Here is a 17,314-nt window from a genome sequence, read left to right on the forward strand (position 1 = left end):
CGAGAAGACAGAGAGCGAGAAGACAGAGAGCGAGAAGACAGAGAGCGAGAAGACAGAGAGCGAGAAGACAGAGAGCGAGGAGACAGAGAGCGAGGAGACAGAGAGCGAGGAGACAGAGAGCGAGGAGACAGAGAGCGAGGAGACAGAGAGCGAGGAGACAGAGAGCGAGGAGACAGAGAGCGAGGAGACAGAGAGCGAGGAGACAGAGAGCGAGGAGACAGAGAGCGAGGAGACAGAGAGCGAGGAGACAGAGAGCGAGGAGACAGAGAGCGAGGAGACAGAGAGCGAGGAGACAGAGAGCGAGGAGACAGAGAGCGAGGAGACAGAGAGCGAGGAGACAGAGAGCGAGGAGACAGAGAGCGAGGAGACAGAGAGCGAGGAGACAGAGAGCGAGGAGACAGAGAGCGAGGAGACAGAGCGAGGAGACATAGAGCGAGAGAGGAGACAGAGAGCGAGAGCGAGAGAGGAGACAGAGAGCGAGAGCGAGAGAGGAGACAGAGAGCGAGAGCGAGAGAGGAGACAGAGAGCGAGAGCGAGGAGACAGAGAGCGAGAGCGAGGAGACAGAGAGCGAGAGCGAGGAGACAGAGAGCGAGAGCGAGGAGACAGAGAGCGAGAGCGAGGAGACAGAGAGCGAGAGCGAGGAGACAGAGAGCGAGAGCGAGGAGACAGAGAGCGAGAGCGAGGAGACAGAGAGCGAGAGCGAGGAGACAGAGAGCGAGAGCGAGGAGACAGAGAGCGAGAGCGAGAGCGAGAGCGGAGAGACAGAGAGACAGAGAGACAGAGAGACAGAGAGACAGAGAGACAGAGAGACAGAGAGACAGAGAGACAGAGAGACAGAGAGACAGAGAGACAGAGAGACAGAGAGACAGAGAGACAGAGAGAGAGAGAGAGAGAGAGAGAGAGAGGCACAATCACCAGATGATGCAGTAAAGTATTGGAGAAGTAGTATGGGTTACACCTCCATCACTCGTCTTGTCACTGACATCGTTATCAATGTTCAACCGACGCTGCAGCCACATTGATGCCTAAAAGGAGAATTGGGGCTACTGACTTTGAACGGGAGCTAATGACTGTTTCGCCCAGTGATGTAGTCGAGTCACTAAATCTCAAGTCTAAATCGAGTCCCAAGTCCCCTGTGTTCCAGTCCGAGTCCCCATGTCTGAGTCACTGGGTCCACATGAACTCAAAATAAAGTTAAGCAGTAAGATAAAGTGTAGTGGCAAGAGTGATTTAGTCAATAAAATGTTTGCTATCCATTTGTCTTCCTTTCTGTACCACCAAATATTTGCATATAGGCTACTGGTAATGTTACCAGGGCCATGCTCAGTTGCAAAACGTTCTTGAACGTTGCAGATAGAAAATCAATGACTAGAGCCAACGTTATTCCTTATTCAACATGTCAGAGGCATGTTTGTTCTACATAGCATATTTCTATCTGAACGTTCCAAAACATTGCATCCTGCTGAACGCGCCACAGGTTGTTAGCTATATCTAGTTAATGAGGTAACTTGACTGAACAAGGTGTAGCCTAAACTAATGGTTAACGGTCTGGTCCGCAAGTAGCTAGGTTTTAAAACAGCCTGCGATATACTTTATGAATATAAGACCGCCAATGCATAATAGAAAGAAAAAAAACATAGGGGCTGTATTATAGGTAATATCTTTTGAACAGTAATGGCTAGAATCAAGCTGTTTTCTCTGAGGAAAAGAGGGAGACTTGGCAAGTACGTTGGCTACAGAACCTGGCTATGAAATGCAGTGGGGAATGTGCGGGGGTTGAGCGAGACTTTTCTATACTGAAGGGAGAGAAAAATATAGCTGGCATGTTCATTTAAACTAAAGGCTGCTATTGTTTTTAACTTCTTAAAGCAGCTTGTGTTTCTTAAACCAGGCAAAGGGTGTCTAACTAGAACGTTGGTGGTGACTGGTTGCTACGGGGAAGCAAGACAGTCACCTGCGCGATGTGTATAATTGGAGGCGGAGCCTGTCTGGCCACATTACTTGCTCCCCTGCAGCTCACCAGCTGATATAGGCTAGGATGTATGCGGTGTCCTTCCCACTGTAGACAACTACGTGCTCTAGATTTTACTCAGAGAAATGTTGTCTCGGCTCATTTTAATCAACTCAAATAAAAAATAATTTACGTTTAGTGGTAGTTTTCTGGGTCTATTTAGACAGTTATAGTCTCGTGAAAAATAGGTGTTTGACAAATATTTTATTCCCTATTTTTTGTTGACGATAAACACTGGTCTGTTGTCATCACACTCAGCCATGCAGCATGCAGGCAGACAAGCAGGCAGACAAGCAGACAGACAAGCAGCCAGCCAGACAGAGAAACTTGCTTCAATCCTTCCCACACCCACTACAGGACATGCAGCAGGTTCACACACACACTGATTCCATTGACTAGGCTAATTCCGCTTGTGTGCCGACATAGTGGCGACGAACACACTGACAAAGACATTCTCTGTCCTCAATGGTTATCAAGAGGGATCTGTAGAGGGTAGAAGCTGTTGTCTCATACACAGTCACATTCTACAGCGTTGCTGATCACAGCTCTGACATCATGCAATGATTAGGGGGCGTAGGTAGAAGTTGACCCTAACCACTGACATAGGATCACATTATGTAATGGTTTTCTAATGGTAAAGGTTAGGATTGGGGGATAGGATCTGATCTTAAATCTGTGGTTGTGGGCAACTTCAACCTGAACCTATGTGGGAGTTAGCGGTCAGCATTATAGCAGTATTAGATGGATGGATGGATGGATGGATGGATGGATGGATGGATGGATGGATGTATGTATGTATGTATGTATGTATGTATGTACGTATGTATGTATGTACGTATGTATGTATGGACCGACCTGTCGGAAGGAGAGAAGGACAGGTGCTCCTCATACATCTCTCCCTCTAACCCCAGGCTGCTCCAACTACTGCTGTTCCCATTGCTGCAAGAGACAAGACCAATGCTCAACACTGGTAACATACACACACTGATCATAACCCTGTCCATTACCCTAATCCTAGCAATTAACCCTAACCCTGAACCAACTAACCCTAACCCTGAACCAACTAACCCTAACCCTGAACCAACTAACCCTAACCCTGCTCCAACTAACCCTAACCTGCTCCAACTAACTCTAACCTGCTCCAACTAACTCTAACCTGCTCCAACTAACTCTAACCTGCTCCAACTAACTCTAACCTGCTCCAACTAACCCTAACCTGCTCCAACTAACTCTAACCTGCTCCAACTAACCCTAACCTGCTCCAACTAACACAAACCTGCTCCAACTAACCCTAGCCTGCTCCAACTAACCCTAACCTGCTCCAACTAACTCTAACCTGCTCCAACTAACTCTAACCTGCTCCAACTAACCCTAACCTGCTCCAACTAACCCTAACCTGCTCCAACTAACCCTAGCCTGCTCCAACTAACCCTAGCCTGCTCCAACTAACCCTAGCCTGCTCCAACTAACCCTAACCTGCTCCAACTAACCCTAACCTGCTCCAACTAACCCTAACCTGCTCCAACTAACCCTAACCTGCTCCAACTAACCCTAACCTGCTCCAACTAACTCTAACCTGCTCCAACTAACTCTAACCTGCTCCAACTAACTCTAACCTGCTCCAACTAACTCTAACCTGCTCCAACTAACTCTAACCTGCTCCAACTAACCCTAACCTGCTCCAACTAACCCTAACCTGCTCCAACTAACCCTAACCTGCTCCAACTAACCCTAACCTGCTCCAACTAACCCTAACCTGCTCCAACTAACCCTAACCTGCTCCAACTAACTCTAACCTGCTCCAACTAACCCTAACCTGCTCCAACTAACCCTAACCTGCTCCAATTAACCCTAAACTGCTCCAACTAACCCTAACCTGCTCCAACTAACCCTAACCTGCTCCAACTAACCCTAACCTGCTTCAACTACTGCTGTTCCCATTGCTGCTGGAGACAACCGTTCAACAATGGGCACACACACAGTCTTAGGCATGGGAATCACTTTGGTCAAGCAGGTCCATAACAGACCTGGTTGATCTTTCTTACCTGGCAGAAACAACTGCTTTAAAGCATTACATGACCCATCTCAATGTGAGGCTCATACAATAGTTTTGGTCCTGAAAAAACACTCAAACAAAGCAACAACTGATGACTGCCCAATTATGTTAGATGAGATCACTGCATACTAGTCTTCACTTGTGAATTCCACTGGGACATCCAGCTGGCAGCTGGAGCATCACAACACACTGTAGATCCGAGAAGGCCCTTGAGCAAGGCACTTAACCCTAATTTGCTCCAGGGGCACCGTGCTACTCTGGCTGACCCTGTAAAATAACACTTTTCACTGCACTTATCAAATCGTATTAGTCACATGCGCTGAATACAACAGGTGTAGACCAGCGTAGCCTAGTGGTTAGAACGTTGGACTAGTAACCGAAAGGTTGCAAGTTCAAATCCCTGAGCTGACAAGGTAAAAATCTGTCGTTCTGCCCCTGAACAAGGCAGTTAACCCACTGTTCCTAGGCCGTCATTGAAAATAAGAATTTGCTCTTAACTGACTTGCCTAGTTAAATAAAGAGCAGCAGTAAAATAACAATAGCGAGACTATATACAGGGTGTACCGGTACAGAGTCAATGTGCAGGGGCACTGGTTAGCCGAGGTACCTAGCCAACAATATGTATTTTTTTGTTTAGTTAAATTAGCCCTGATTATCAGGCTGGCTGGAACCTGTACACTATGCACTCTGGTATGTAACGAATGGCGTGGAGACCTAAAAATAGCTCCACCAACATCATCTAGTTAATTGATGACCTGAGCTAAAATACTGTCTCCGTAGCTGTGATTTATGAAAGTGGTATGCTGAGAGGTCGTTAAGAAGTCAATCAGTTCTTCCAGGGTTTGAAAACCTTTACAATGGAGCCTTTCCTTAGTTATCTAGTTAAATTGTTGACAGTTGGGAGACAGTTGGAAAAGTATTTTAGAAGGGAGAGAGAAGCTAATGAATAACAAACGGTGGAAGAACTTTGTTCTTGTGGAAAGTGCCTGAGGCAGAGAGAGAGAGAGAGAAAGGCTGCTACAGACACACCTTAAGAAAATATTATGATACCTTCAAAATAACTAGCTGTTCTCCTCACACATTCTCCCATTCAGTATCTGGGGAGAGAAGTGTACATGTTGACTGGGTCTGCTTCCATAGAGATATCAGGCTGAGCCAGAGAACGTCAATAACTCTCCTCCAACCGTGAGACTGGGTGAGACCACGTCACTCTCAGAGCATTACACCAGATTCACTAACAGACCAGTATGTGTGTGTGTTTCTATCATAAAGGAAAAGCCATTTATCTCTTAAAAGTGATATATTATCCTTATGATGCATTAACTCAAACAATCTCAGCAGAACTTGGCATTAATCAGCTATTTAAATTATATAACAACATTTGAAAGATTATATGTATTATTTGCTCAAATCAGAATTATTTGTTTCTCGGCAGCAGAAGGTCCTACAGGTTCCCAAACTATACATTCTGCTGGTCGTGACCTAAGGTGACCTCACGTCATCCAGCAGCCATCCGACAGACAACATGGAGAAACCCGTCTTGTACTGATCTCAACTCAGTCTCACAGCATCAAACCAGCTAATCCCCAATCACCACAGTCATCTTAAAATGACATGGGAAATGCCATTTGACCTCTTGATTGAGAAATACATCTATTTCTCATTGGCAGTGCAGCCAAAGCGGTGATGACTGACTTGCCTTTATTAGTTTCAGCATTCATTGAAGTCTAGGCTGAATGCCACAACCCTGGTCTAAAGCTCTACTACTCATATCAATCCATCTGTGGACATTGAACGTGGGTTAGAGTCCTTCGCTGGTGTGAAAGAGTGAGACAGAAAACAGTACTCAAAGACATTAAAGAAGTGTTTCAAGAGGTGAATCATGAATCAACTAATCTAGATTTGATGTCTCTAATGTAGCCTTCAGAGAAACTAAAAGAACAGAGCAGATTAGTTTGAGACTACATGATGTTCTGTGTGTTTCCTACCTGTCGCTGAGGTGCAGGAAGCTGCTGGTCTCGTCGGGGTGCTCGTCCTCAAAGCTGAGGTTGGACCAGCTGCCCAGACTGTCATCTCCCACACTCAGACTGAGCTGCTGGGACACCGTGGACTCTGTGGCCTCCCTGCCTGGAGAGCTACCACAGGGAGATGAAGAAAGGGAACCAGACGCAAGAATAAAGATACAGAATCTTTATACAGAGACATACAGTTCATAATACTACCAACATTAGGGACTGAGAGAAATATAGTTAGTAATCAAGATGGTGGACCTCTTCTTGGCTCCTTTACTATTGTTGTGTAATCTGGTCAAGTACAAAATTGCAAAAATATGGACTCTTCAATTAATTGCCCAAGATGGTGCATCACAAGAATTAGTAAAACCCTTACATATTACTAAGCATCATGGTTAACCATAAGGAAATCCATGTGAACAGTCATGGAATCTTATGGGCCTTGACTCACCATGTGGTTGCTCTCTACAACATTAGGGCTAGTCACAAATTGGTGGTGTTGTGTCTTACACAGACTTTGCCACAATGTATTTGTACCTGAGGTTGGCAGTCTGGCATGCGTTGGACAGCGCGGACGTCATGATCTCTGCGGTCAGACTCTCGGCAAAGCTTGGTCCGTCGTGTCCGATCCCGCTGTCAGCGTTCAGGCTGGTGTTGCTCAGCTCTCGTTTCGCCCCCTCCATCGCCGTAGTGACGATCTCCTCTGCGAACACTGCCCTGCGGTCCAGATCGATGTAAATCTCAGGGATCTCCAGGCCACACACCCCCACCTCCCCGTCCGGCCTCCTCCTCTGGCCTGCTCCTGCCCCAAGGATGTACTGCCTGCTAGGCCACGAGCAGAACGGACACTCGATGACCTGTAATAACAAACATCATGAATACTCAAGAACTGTATATAAAAAATGGTTGGGTGATAGACCATTAGTAATCCATCAGAAATAAAATGGCTGACACTTCTTGACCTGGCAGTATCGGCAGGCTGTCTCCCCCAGCACAGAGCCCACTGCTCCCCCCTCAGACGGCCTCTCAGAGTGTGAGTGTCTGTCTGGACCCTGTTGGGCTGGGTGTCCGGCCGAGGCCAGGCCCATCTCCAGTGTGTCGTCCACTATCTTCCTGGCATAGTGCTCCATGACCTGCAGAGACAAACGCTGGGAATTGGAGAAAGCTGAAGTCTAATGCTACAATGCAATGATGATAACATGAATCAGACTGCTGTTAATTCAATGTGTACATGTTTTAACAGTATCTTTCCCTACTCCAATAAAATGATGAACTAAACCAAACTGACCTGCATGACTCCACTGCTGTATCCTCCGTCGTCCAGGCAGCCTGTGTTGTGGTACTGCCTGTTATTTCCCTCGTTGGCCAGCAGGGGGCATGAAAAGGAGTTCCTGATCAGGTTCTCTGCCATGTCCTCCAGCTTGAATTTCTGATACAGACACGAGTCAGTCAGGGACTTGGGTAGTCGGTCTGACGACACACAGAGTTTGCGTGTGACGTCACAGGTGATGCTGTACGCCAACGACTCTGCGAAGTTCACCAGCTCCATGTACTCCCTCTGGCTCCCATCATCAGAGTCGCTGGAAGGAGATCCCACTCTCCCTGCTTCGTCCCTGGGTACAGACGGCTCAGCATAGGGCCCCCTGCAGCCATCCTGGTGGAGCCTTCTGGAGGAGTGGTGCCTGGAGGAGGAGGGTCTCTTCTTCATGTTGCGGGCAGCATGGGCCAGGCCCAGTTTAATGGAGCGGTAGGCCAGACGGCTGGCATACTGATCCAGGACCAGCTCCCTGCTGCCTCCCTCTTTCTTCAGCACCCTGATTAGGTAGCCAGCGTACTCATCTGTCACACTTTCACAGCTGGGATAGTCAGAGGACAGGCCAGAGCTGACAGTAGAGGTGGAAGTTGACGGGTGGAGGACAGAGGAGAGGTCACCAGACCACTGTTCAGCCAGATGACCCACTCTGCAGCCCCTGCTGTGTTCACTGGGCTGGAGTTGGTTGTGGTGGTGAGGGCATTCCCCTGACCAGTCCTGGCTGGCTCGTTTGACTGCTCTTTGACGACACTGTCCTGACCCCATTATCCTCTTCACGTCACTGATCACCTCTCCCGCCACCTCGCCAGCGTAGATCCACAGCGTGTTCAGGGTCTGCTCCGAGAACTGGGCCACGCTGTCTCTTCTCTCCTCCACCGTCCTCCTACCTCCATCCTCCACTCCTCCCAGAGTGTCCATCTCTGTCGCCATGGAGACAATGTGGCACGCCAGGCGCTCTGCGTAATGGAGGGCTCCCTTGTCGGCCATCTTGTGTCCTCCAACCAATAGGTTGAGTTCTGGCTGCGGACGGTTTCCTGTCTCGGTTCCAGAGTTAAGCCCTTCTACTCCACCCTCCTCTTCCTCGTTCCCGTCTGCCTCCTCAGACAGAGACCTCATCAGTTTGAGCATGAAGTCAGCCTTGTCCATCTCAGAGGGAGACTCTTTGGGCTCAGGCCCTGGCTGGTAGTGTGGGGTGGGAGGAGGGGTGGCGGGAGAGAACTCCTTGGCCAGTTTGCCTTTCAGCTTCTTGGAGAACTGCTTGATCTGCTTCTCCTGGGACACCTTGTTGGGATGCTGGGGGGTGGAGGGGGGCGTACCAGGGGTCCCGCTGGACTTGCAACCAGTGCTGGGAACCATCTCCTCACCGGAGGCCATCTTCCTGCCTTCCCGGCCGTCCATCTCCAACCCTGGAATCTCTAGAGTGTCCTTCATCATCACAGGCCGGGTCTCTGAGACAGCTCTGCTGGTCCTGGAGCCTGACTCACAGGTCACTCTCCCTGGCTTCTGAGAATGAGGGTGGAGAGAGGAGTGGGAGGTCTGGTCAGTGACAGTACCCTCCTGTCCGGATGGAGGTCCCCGACCAACAATGGCTTTAGAAAGGAAGTCAGCACAGTCCTCCACCTTCTTCTTCATCTTTGTGGCAGTCATCAGCTCACATGCTTCACTCACTATCATATCCACCATGTTGCCAGAGAAGTTGTGAAAGGGGGTCTTTGGCAGCAGGTCAGTCTGTGTGGTAGCAGTAGCATCAGAGGTGGCTGTGGTCACCATTCTGCTCTCTGAGCTGCAGCTCCTCTTAGGGCTAGTCTGGGAGGTGTGGGCCAGGCTGGTCTTACACTGGCAGATGTCTTCTGAGTCGTGTAAGAGGGAGATGGCCTGGCCTGCCTGGGGGACAGGTACACAGCTGGCCATCCCAGACACACAGAACAGAGCCTTCTTCACAGTACAGCCATCCTCCCCTGATGGACCTGGGCCTTCCTCGGCAGGGTTAGCCTGGTGGTCAGCAGCGGTACTGCAGGTAGTGTGTGTTTCGTCAGTGCTGACGTAGAATATGTTGTCCAGAGAGACACTGATGGCTGCTTGGGTGGTGAAGGCCACGTCAGCCTGGGACAGTTCGATGAAGGCCTCCTGGAGGACAGACTCAGAGAGGTCTGAGGCATAGGAGGACACCACCTCCTCATCGTCCCCCTCCCCCACACTGAAGGACCAGTCACTGGGGGTGAGGGGGGTGGAGGGGTGGGAGAACTGACACACTTCCATCATCCCCTCAAACACCAGCTCCTCCGCAAGGTCGGCGGCAAACTGAGTCACAGTGCTGTTGAACATCTGCTTCTTCACCGTCAGGAAGTCCTTCAGAGCGCCCGACACTGCCTCTCCCACCAGGAACCCAGCCAGCCCGTTGATGGCCCGTTCCTTCAGGACGTAGGCGCGGCGCATGCCAATCTCTTGGAAGGCCATCTGGAAGACAGATGTGGTGAGTTTGGCAGCCAGGTGGCAGAGGGTGGTGGTGCAAGAGGACACTCCCTTCTGCAGGTCTCTCAGAGCGCTGCCCAGACTCATCTCTACCAAGTCTGTGGCAAACCTCTGGATCCCGTCCTTCAGAGACTGGGGCTTCTGTTGCAGCTTGGAGACAGTCACCGTCTCCTGGATCTCAGACAGCTTCATGACGTGTCCAGACTGGTTCTGGAACTCCTTGTGACAGACACAGCTCAGATTCTTGTTGTCGTTGAGGTCCATAGGAGACTGGTATCCACACACGGAGCCCAGGATCTCCTTGGACAGACTGCTGGCAAAGTCTGAATAAGTCTTGTAGAGGGAACACAGGTCCTGGGGTTTCTTTAGCTCTGACTCATCTCCTCCATCTCCCTCGGTCTTCCAGAAGTAATCCAGAGCTCCATCTCCTAGTGGGCTGAAGGCTGAGGAGCTAACGGGGCTGAACAGAGGACCTCCACCTTCCTCACAGGAGGTCCGGGCCGGCCGGGGGGAGTCAGGGGATCCATACGGAGAGCCAAGGGGAAGGGGGCTTCTGAGCGGGGTAGGCTTCTTCACATTCGCAGGGAGGGTGCGCTGGTCGAACCGGTGGGGGTTCATGGTGGAACAGCTTCGGGACACTTTCTTGGACCCTGACTTGCCAGTACCAGAGTACTTCTTCTTCTGGTCTGGGCCGGTAATGATAACAGAGGAAGTCGGGTCTAGAGGCAGGGTGACTGTACAGCTCTCTGAGCTCAGCTCGTCTAGGTCGTCAAACTGGTCAAAGCTGTCGAAGAACTCGCTGACCTCAGAGTCAGAGTCCTCCACCCTGTCCGTTGGCCCCCCGGGGATCTGCGGGATGTCCAGTGTCGCTTTGAGACTTTTCTGGTAGCCAACCTCATCTAGGAAGATGATTGGACTAGGGCTGGAGCCGTCCGACTCTTCTGATTCGCTGACGGGACGTGTGGGGAAGGGGAGCCGGGCTCTAGGGCTGCAGAGGGTCCACTGGGACTCTGCCCTTCTGGAGCACTGTACGGTAACGGACACCTCTGGAGGAGACCTACGATTGGTTGAAGACATCCTGTGGGCAGAGCTGATTATGATCCTGGAGCCTGATAGGTCCTTGTCTCTCTTGTGGGCAGGGACTGTCTGGGAGGCCACATCACGCTGGTTTCCATGGAGATAAGAGTCATCGGCTAGGGAAAGAGGGAGATAGAGAGTGGGGGGGTAAATGTTTCGGTCTAAATTTAGTTAACACTTAAGGTTATGCAATAATAAGTGAACACATCATGCTCTATTGAGGGTTCCTCTACATAGAGCTGTGATGAACCTACCGTTGTTATTCTCTCCGGTGGCCTCCTCCTCTAGGTGTTCCAGAGCGGTGACAAAGTCATCTTCGATGGAAGACACAGACTGGTTGGTGTCATCGTCCTCGGGCTGGCAGGGTTCTGCCGTGCCCCTGTGGAGGGCCTGGAGCTCCAGGGCATAACGGACCCCCGCAGCATAACGCCCCAGCAGGCCCACCAACACACCAACAATGGGCTGACTGGGGCTGGAGCTGTGCCTTACAACACACACTGCCTTTAGCGAGCACTGCTGCAGAGGATAGAGAAGAAACAGTCAGAGTTTGCTGGCTGCCTGGTACAGTAGTTTATTCTTACTGCCAAGGGACAATTAGCTCTTTGAGGAATAAAAAACTAGGTCTGCAGACTGTCAGCGCCTGCCAAGACACGCTAATCATCGGAGAGTCTTTGGCTTTGGAAACTCACAGGAATTCACACAAGAGTTCTTTCCTTCGGGCTGTGTCTTACAGAGAGAGGGGCTCTACTGGGACAGCCTTGTTATGTCTGCATGTCTGATTGTGGTCTGATGTGTTGTTGTATATACAGAATAGAACACTCAACGTCACTTCTGTCTTGGCCACCGTGGGTAGAGGCTCAGTTTTAGTTGCACTGCCTGTCTGTATATCTGTATGTCACACACACTGTAACCACAATGCTGCAGAGCCAGACTGAACACTAGCACAGACACATGGGACCAGGCAGGACAATGTGGCAATCACTTGTGAGAAAACAAGCAACCACACTATCCCAGACATCTGTATACCTGGCTAGGTTCAACAGGGTGAAAACACAGAATCTCTCAGGCCTTTACAAGAAGCCTGAGTAAGGTCCTATGAATCAGCCTCAAAACTATATTGAACTTATTTACCTGTGAAATAATGTATTTACTCTGAAGCAGTCTATAGATCTGAGAAACACAGTCTTTCCCCTTTTACCTATTAGGCACTTCCTCCTCTCATGTCTACCTGTGTTGTAGAGTCCCTCCTGTCGGCTGGTTTCCTGCTGTCCTTCAGCAGCAGCACCTCTTCGTTCCTCAGGCTGGTAACGTGGGGAGACCTCAGGAGCTCCGCCAGGTCCCCTGGGAGAGACGACAGGGCCTGGGAATGAGGACAGAACAGCACACAAATAATACATTCATAACGCATCACTTAAAGGGGCAATCAGCAGTTGCTACATCCATTTTTGGAATTAATTCATTAATTATATGTACCCATTGATTCTTGAATAATATAACTTAGAAATAAATGCTTCATGAGCTTAGTTCATATCCCATCAGAACCCAAAATATAAGCTTGTTTACTCCAACGTTTGTAAACAAAGTAAATGTAAACAAACATTATAGCTTCAAAACATGGTTTAAACTATCATTTTCATATCATGGATAGTCAGTCCTTGCATCCACAGCTCTGTCTATGAATTTGAGAGTGGTTACATTTCTCCAGCCCCATCTCTCAAATTTTCACAGAAACGCTTTGTTATTGTTTCTACGCATTCATTGAACTACACAAGAGTCAGAGCTGGTGCAGTACGTCTCACCTGTAGAGTTAGATCCTCTCCTTCAGAGAGGCCAGGCAAACACACAAAATGGATCTGATGGGAGAAAAGGACAAGTTAGGGAAATCCTCAAAATCATGAAGTCATAATCAAAGCGTGTGTGTTGTGATACACACCTCAGTCAGGCGTGGTGTGTCTCTGGTCTGTAGCTCCAGTCCCATGCTGCACAGCTCCTTCCTGCTCCTCAGAAGGCTCTTCACACACTGAGGCCCGCTGTCACGCACCGTCTACACCATACACACAATTAGAGGGAAGCTTAGGTTTCACACATGCACAACCTTACCCACAGCACCAGGTTATCAACATTTAAATGAAATCAATCAATCGATCAGTCAATATGGCAGTCTGACTCTAACCTCTTTCCTGATGGAGGCTCTGGTCCTGAGAGGAACTCCTCGGATACGGGCACAGGCATCCATGGCAACGCAGGCTGGGTGTGGCGCACTAGCCACTCACCTGTAGAAGGAGAAAGAAGGGAAGAAGAGAGAGGTGGGAAAGAGGGAGAGATTTTATATTTGAAAATTTGATATCATTCTATTCTGATTTACTGACAAGTCTCAAAGATTAGAATGAAAAACAACGATCCTAGTCTATTGCAAGTACAGCTGCAAAGGGAGGGTATATTAATGGAACCTTTACAAGTTCACCAGTAAACTAACAGAATTTTGGTATCTTTCAAGGATTTTATGTAATCTATCACAAGAATATCAAAGGTATCTGTAATAATCTCTAGCCCCCTGTGGCATTAGCACATGTAAAATCTACACTGAGTATACCAAACATTAGGAACACAGCCTCAATTCGTTGCGGCATGAACTCTACAAGGTATCGAAAGCATTCCACAGGGATGCTGGCCCATGTTGACTCCAATGCTTTCCACAGTTGTGTCAAGTTGGCTGGATGTCCTTTGGATGATGGACCATTCTTGATACACACGGGTAACTGTTGAGCGTGAAAAATCCAGCTGCGTTGCAGTTCTTGACACAAACCGGTGCGCCTGGCACCTACTACCATACCCCATTCAAAGGCACTTAAATCTTTTGTCTGGCCCATTCACCCTCTGAACAGCACACACACAATCCATGTCTCGATTGTCTCAAGGCTTAAAAATCATTCTTTAACCTGTCTCATCCCCTTCATCTATACTGATTGAAGTGGGTTTAACAAATTACATCAATAAGGGATCATAGCTTTCACCTGGATTCACCTGGTCAGTCTATGTCATGGAAAGAGCAGGTGTTCTTAATGTTTTGTTCTTAATGTCTTCATACTAAACCCTCTTTGATAAGACTCAGTCTTCATCCACTCTCAACACAAACCCTAATCATAACAGGAAGTCAGCTGTAGAGGTCAAGAGGTTAGATGTACCACTGCACAACAACACAACCCCAGTCACCTCAGAAAGACAAACACTGGTGGAGATGAACTGAACTGATGCACTCAAGCAAACACTCAGATTAAGTTCAATAAATTCAGAAATCATAAGAGCAGATATTCTTCGATCAGGTTTCCAGCAGCCTTAGATGTTGGCCTAGTCACTCTGTCTGATGTCTTCCTTCAGGCTCCAAGCCAGCACGGACGATCAAACGGCTGTAGAGAGAACAGGGGTGTGGACCCAGAGTCTGAACACTAACCCAGGGCAGGAGAAACACACTTGGTAAGCATGAAAGAGCAGCTAAAGACAGCAAAAATATTTACAGTGAGCGAGGAAGAAAGTTTCCCAAGAAATGTGAGCTGTTCTTTGAGGCGCTGTCCAAAGCAGCTGGTTGAATCTGAGTCTAGACGGCCAGTCTTTGATAGGATGCCTGTCCTCTATGGGAACCAACCAGGGGAAATAATGAATACTCTCTTTCTCTTCCTCTGCTGTCCCAGGACCTCCTGGTCTCTTGGCTGCTTTGGTGGGGTTTTCAGAAACAACAACGCAAGCTGTTACCGGCTAACCTCAGCTATGTACTGACCCCAATGCTATGACCATAGAAATGCAGCTCGAACTAGGAAGTACAGTTTTGCGTGACTGCCACACAGCAGCAAACTGACAGGCATCTCTGTCTCTACTACAATGTTGTGTAACGGATGTGAAATGGCTAGCTAGTTAGCGGGTGCGCGCTAGTAGCATTTCAATCAGTTACGTCACTTGCTCTGAGACTTAAGTAGTGTTGCCCCTTGCTTTGCAAGGGCCGCGGCCTTTGTGGAGCGATGGGTAACGACCGTGCTTCGTGGGCGACCGTTGTTGATGTGTGCAGAGGGTCCCTGGTTCACGCCCGGGGCGAGGGGACGACGTAAAGTTATACTGTTACATTGGTGCCGTGACCCGGATCACTGGTTGCTGCGGAAAAGGAGGAGGTTGAAAGGGGGGTGAGTGTAACGGATGTGAAATGGCTAGCTAGTTAGCAGATGCGCGCTAGTAGCATTTCAATCAGTTACGTCACTTGCTCTGAGACTTAAGTAGTGTTGCCCCTTGCTTTGCAAGGGCCGCGGCCTTTGTGGAGCGATGGGTAACGACCGTGCTTCGTGGGCGACCGTTGTTGATGTGTGCAGAGGGTCCCAGGTTTGCGCCCGTGTCGGGGCGAGGGGACGACGTAAAGTTATACTGTTACAGTTGCAAGTTGTATTTTCTCCTGATGGTTTTGATGATGCTCAGTTCATGTGTCTTACCATGGCATTTTAGTGACACATTTTTTAACATTTAGGCTTATAATCATACTCAAATCATAGACTTTGCACAAGAAGCTAGTGCAGAGACAATGTCAGACTATGGGGATATGGCAAAATAGAAATTACTTATACTACAGGTTCTTATGGTCTCTGTAAGCAGCTTGGCATGAATTGTGTAAGGGCTCAAAATAGGTCAGTCTTTGAGGCGTTGCAGCATGAATGTGTGACTATGTGGGCAGATGGGTAAACAGGGGAAAGAAATGCAGGAGTGAAACTACAGCTGAAAATTCAGATAACCTTTTTTCAGTAAACCATTCATATTTATATCTAGGTAATACACAGGACAAAAACAAACAATAAAAGATCTGACAAGGCCCGCAGCTGTTGTTGGTGTAGCTACATCATCATCTGCTGGGCTGATACTAGGAACTGCATTCTATAGCCTACTGAAAATAGGGGGAGTGGTAGCTAGCTACTTTTGCTATCAATCTTTCATTAGCTCGCTATTTGGGGGGGTAATAGATTGCAGGTGGTGACAGGCCTGTGTCGCATCTGTATTATACACTAACGTTAGCTACCTTATGTGCTATGAAACCGTCCATAACTGCCTGTGTGGCTGACCACAACAAACATGCCAGCTAGCTGATCAAGCAACGAACTAATGTTAGAATTCGCTCCAAATAAGTTTTACTAGTAACCAACTTTCTAACTTCTCTTTCAGGAAAAACTGTAGCCATATAGCTTGCTAGGTAACTGCAAACAACACGTTTATGTTATAGCAGGCCATAATTTACGGCCAGTGTCGCATTTTCACAGAGGAAATGGAAATTATTATTTGATAGTCCCATTCCTTGGGACATCCCACTATAGCAGTAGCGAAACATGTTGGTTTAGTATAATATCGACTCTGTGCAAATCAATCACCTATCTTAGCTAACTAGCCAAGTGTCAACAAGCTAGCGTAAGGGTATTGAGTAGTTAGCTAGCTAGGCTAACTGTCAAACATTGTAGCTAGTTAGCAACGGACATTGTTCCACTGCACTGTCATTATGCTAGCTAGCTGGTGTGAACATATACAAAACAATTGTCCTCTCATGTTATTAAATAATGACTATACAATCATTTATCGTCAATTCACCACAAATATGGTCTTTCAACCTCCCACTCCTGTTATTCTCACCATTTAGCAAGTGTTGGACTAGAAGCAAAATGATATTCCACTGACTGACAGTTCATTCCATGAAAACAAGACTGATTCAGGCAGTAGTAATCACTCTCTGAGCTCTGCTTTCCCTCGGCGAGGGAGAAACACAGACAGAATAGTCGATTGCGTGATGTCATATCTAAGAAAAGATGCCATTACATTTACATTTACATTTAAGTCATTTAGCAGACGCTCTTATCCAGAGCGACTTACAAATTGGTGCATTTACCTTATGACATCCAGTGGAACAGCCACTTTACAATAGTGCATCTAGATCTTTTAAGGGGGGGGGGGGGGGGGGGGGTCAGAAGAATTGCTTTATCCTATCCTAGGTATGCCATGCCAAGCATACAAAATTCCAGTCAAATAAAATGGCCTATATCAAGTACAGATTGTTTGTGAGGCCTGGGTGTCTTCAGCACTAAATTGGAAGTAGGCTGCCCCATTCATAGAGGATAAATGCTTTAGCGCCTTTTGACAATAGGCCTATCTTCTGACAAGGGGGTGTTAAGAGCCCCGACGCTTGCTGTGAACATTAACACGCATCGCCTCTCCAAAGTCCCGCTGCTGGAGAGCGCTTCTCTTGTCGAAATGTTTGCTGTTGCTTTCTCAATTTTAATTCAATGCAGTGGTGAAAATAACTTACGTAAACATACTTTAAAATACTACTTAATTAAGTCGTTTTTTGCGGTGTCTG

At 48.2% G+C, this 17,314-nt stretch overlaps 1 protein-coding gene across 3 annotated transcripts in view; it reads right to left on the reverse strand.

Moving 5' to 3' along the window:
• The window catches only part of LOC129816500 (A-kinase anchor protein 11-like), a 29,443-nt gene extending 12,745 nt beyond the window's left edge, over positions 1 to 16,698 (reverse strand). Inside the window, exons 1-11 of one of the 3 annotated variants that reach the window (XM_055871055.1) lie at positions 16,594 to 16,698; positions 13,115 to 13,214; positions 12,875 to 12,985; positions 12,741 to 12,794; positions 12,170 to 12,301; positions 11,196 to 11,457; positions 7,369 to 11,057; positions 7,043 to 7,213; positions 6,618 to 6,937; positions 6,057 to 6,203; positions 2,868 to 2,951 (exon numbers count right to left, since the gene is read on the reverse strand). In XM_055871055.1, coding sequence (XP_055727030.1) covers positions 2,868 to 2,951; positions 6,057 to 6,203; positions 6,618 to 6,937; positions 7,043 to 7,213; positions 7,369 to 11,057; positions 11,196 to 11,457; positions 12,170 to 12,301; positions 12,741 to 12,794; positions 12,875 to 12,985; positions 13,115 to 13,177 — 5,033 coding nt within the window. In that variant the 5' untranslated portion in view covers positions 13,178 to 13,214; positions 16,594 to 16,698. Of the gene's footprint in view, positions 1 to 2,867; positions 2,952 to 3,617; positions 3,956 to 6,056; positions 6,204 to 6,617; positions 6,938 to 7,042; positions 7,214 to 7,368; positions 11,058 to 11,195; positions 11,458 to 12,169; positions 12,302 to 12,740; positions 12,795 to 12,874; positions 12,986 to 13,114; positions 13,215 to 16,593 lie in introns of those variants that run through there. The other 2 variants (XM_055871057.1, XM_055871056.1) reach the window with 2 other exon arrangements.
• Between the last annotated feature and the right edge of the window lie 616 nt (positions 16,699 to 17,314).

The sequence above is a fragment of the Salvelinus fontinalis genome, chromosome 19 (assembly GCF_029448725.1).
Source record: "Salvelinus fontinalis isolate EN_2023a chromosome 19, ASM2944872v1, whole genome shotgun sequence".
NCBI classification, from domain to species: Eukaryota; Metazoa; Chordata; class Actinopteri; order Salmoniformes; family Salmonidae; genus Salvelinus; species Salvelinus fontinalis.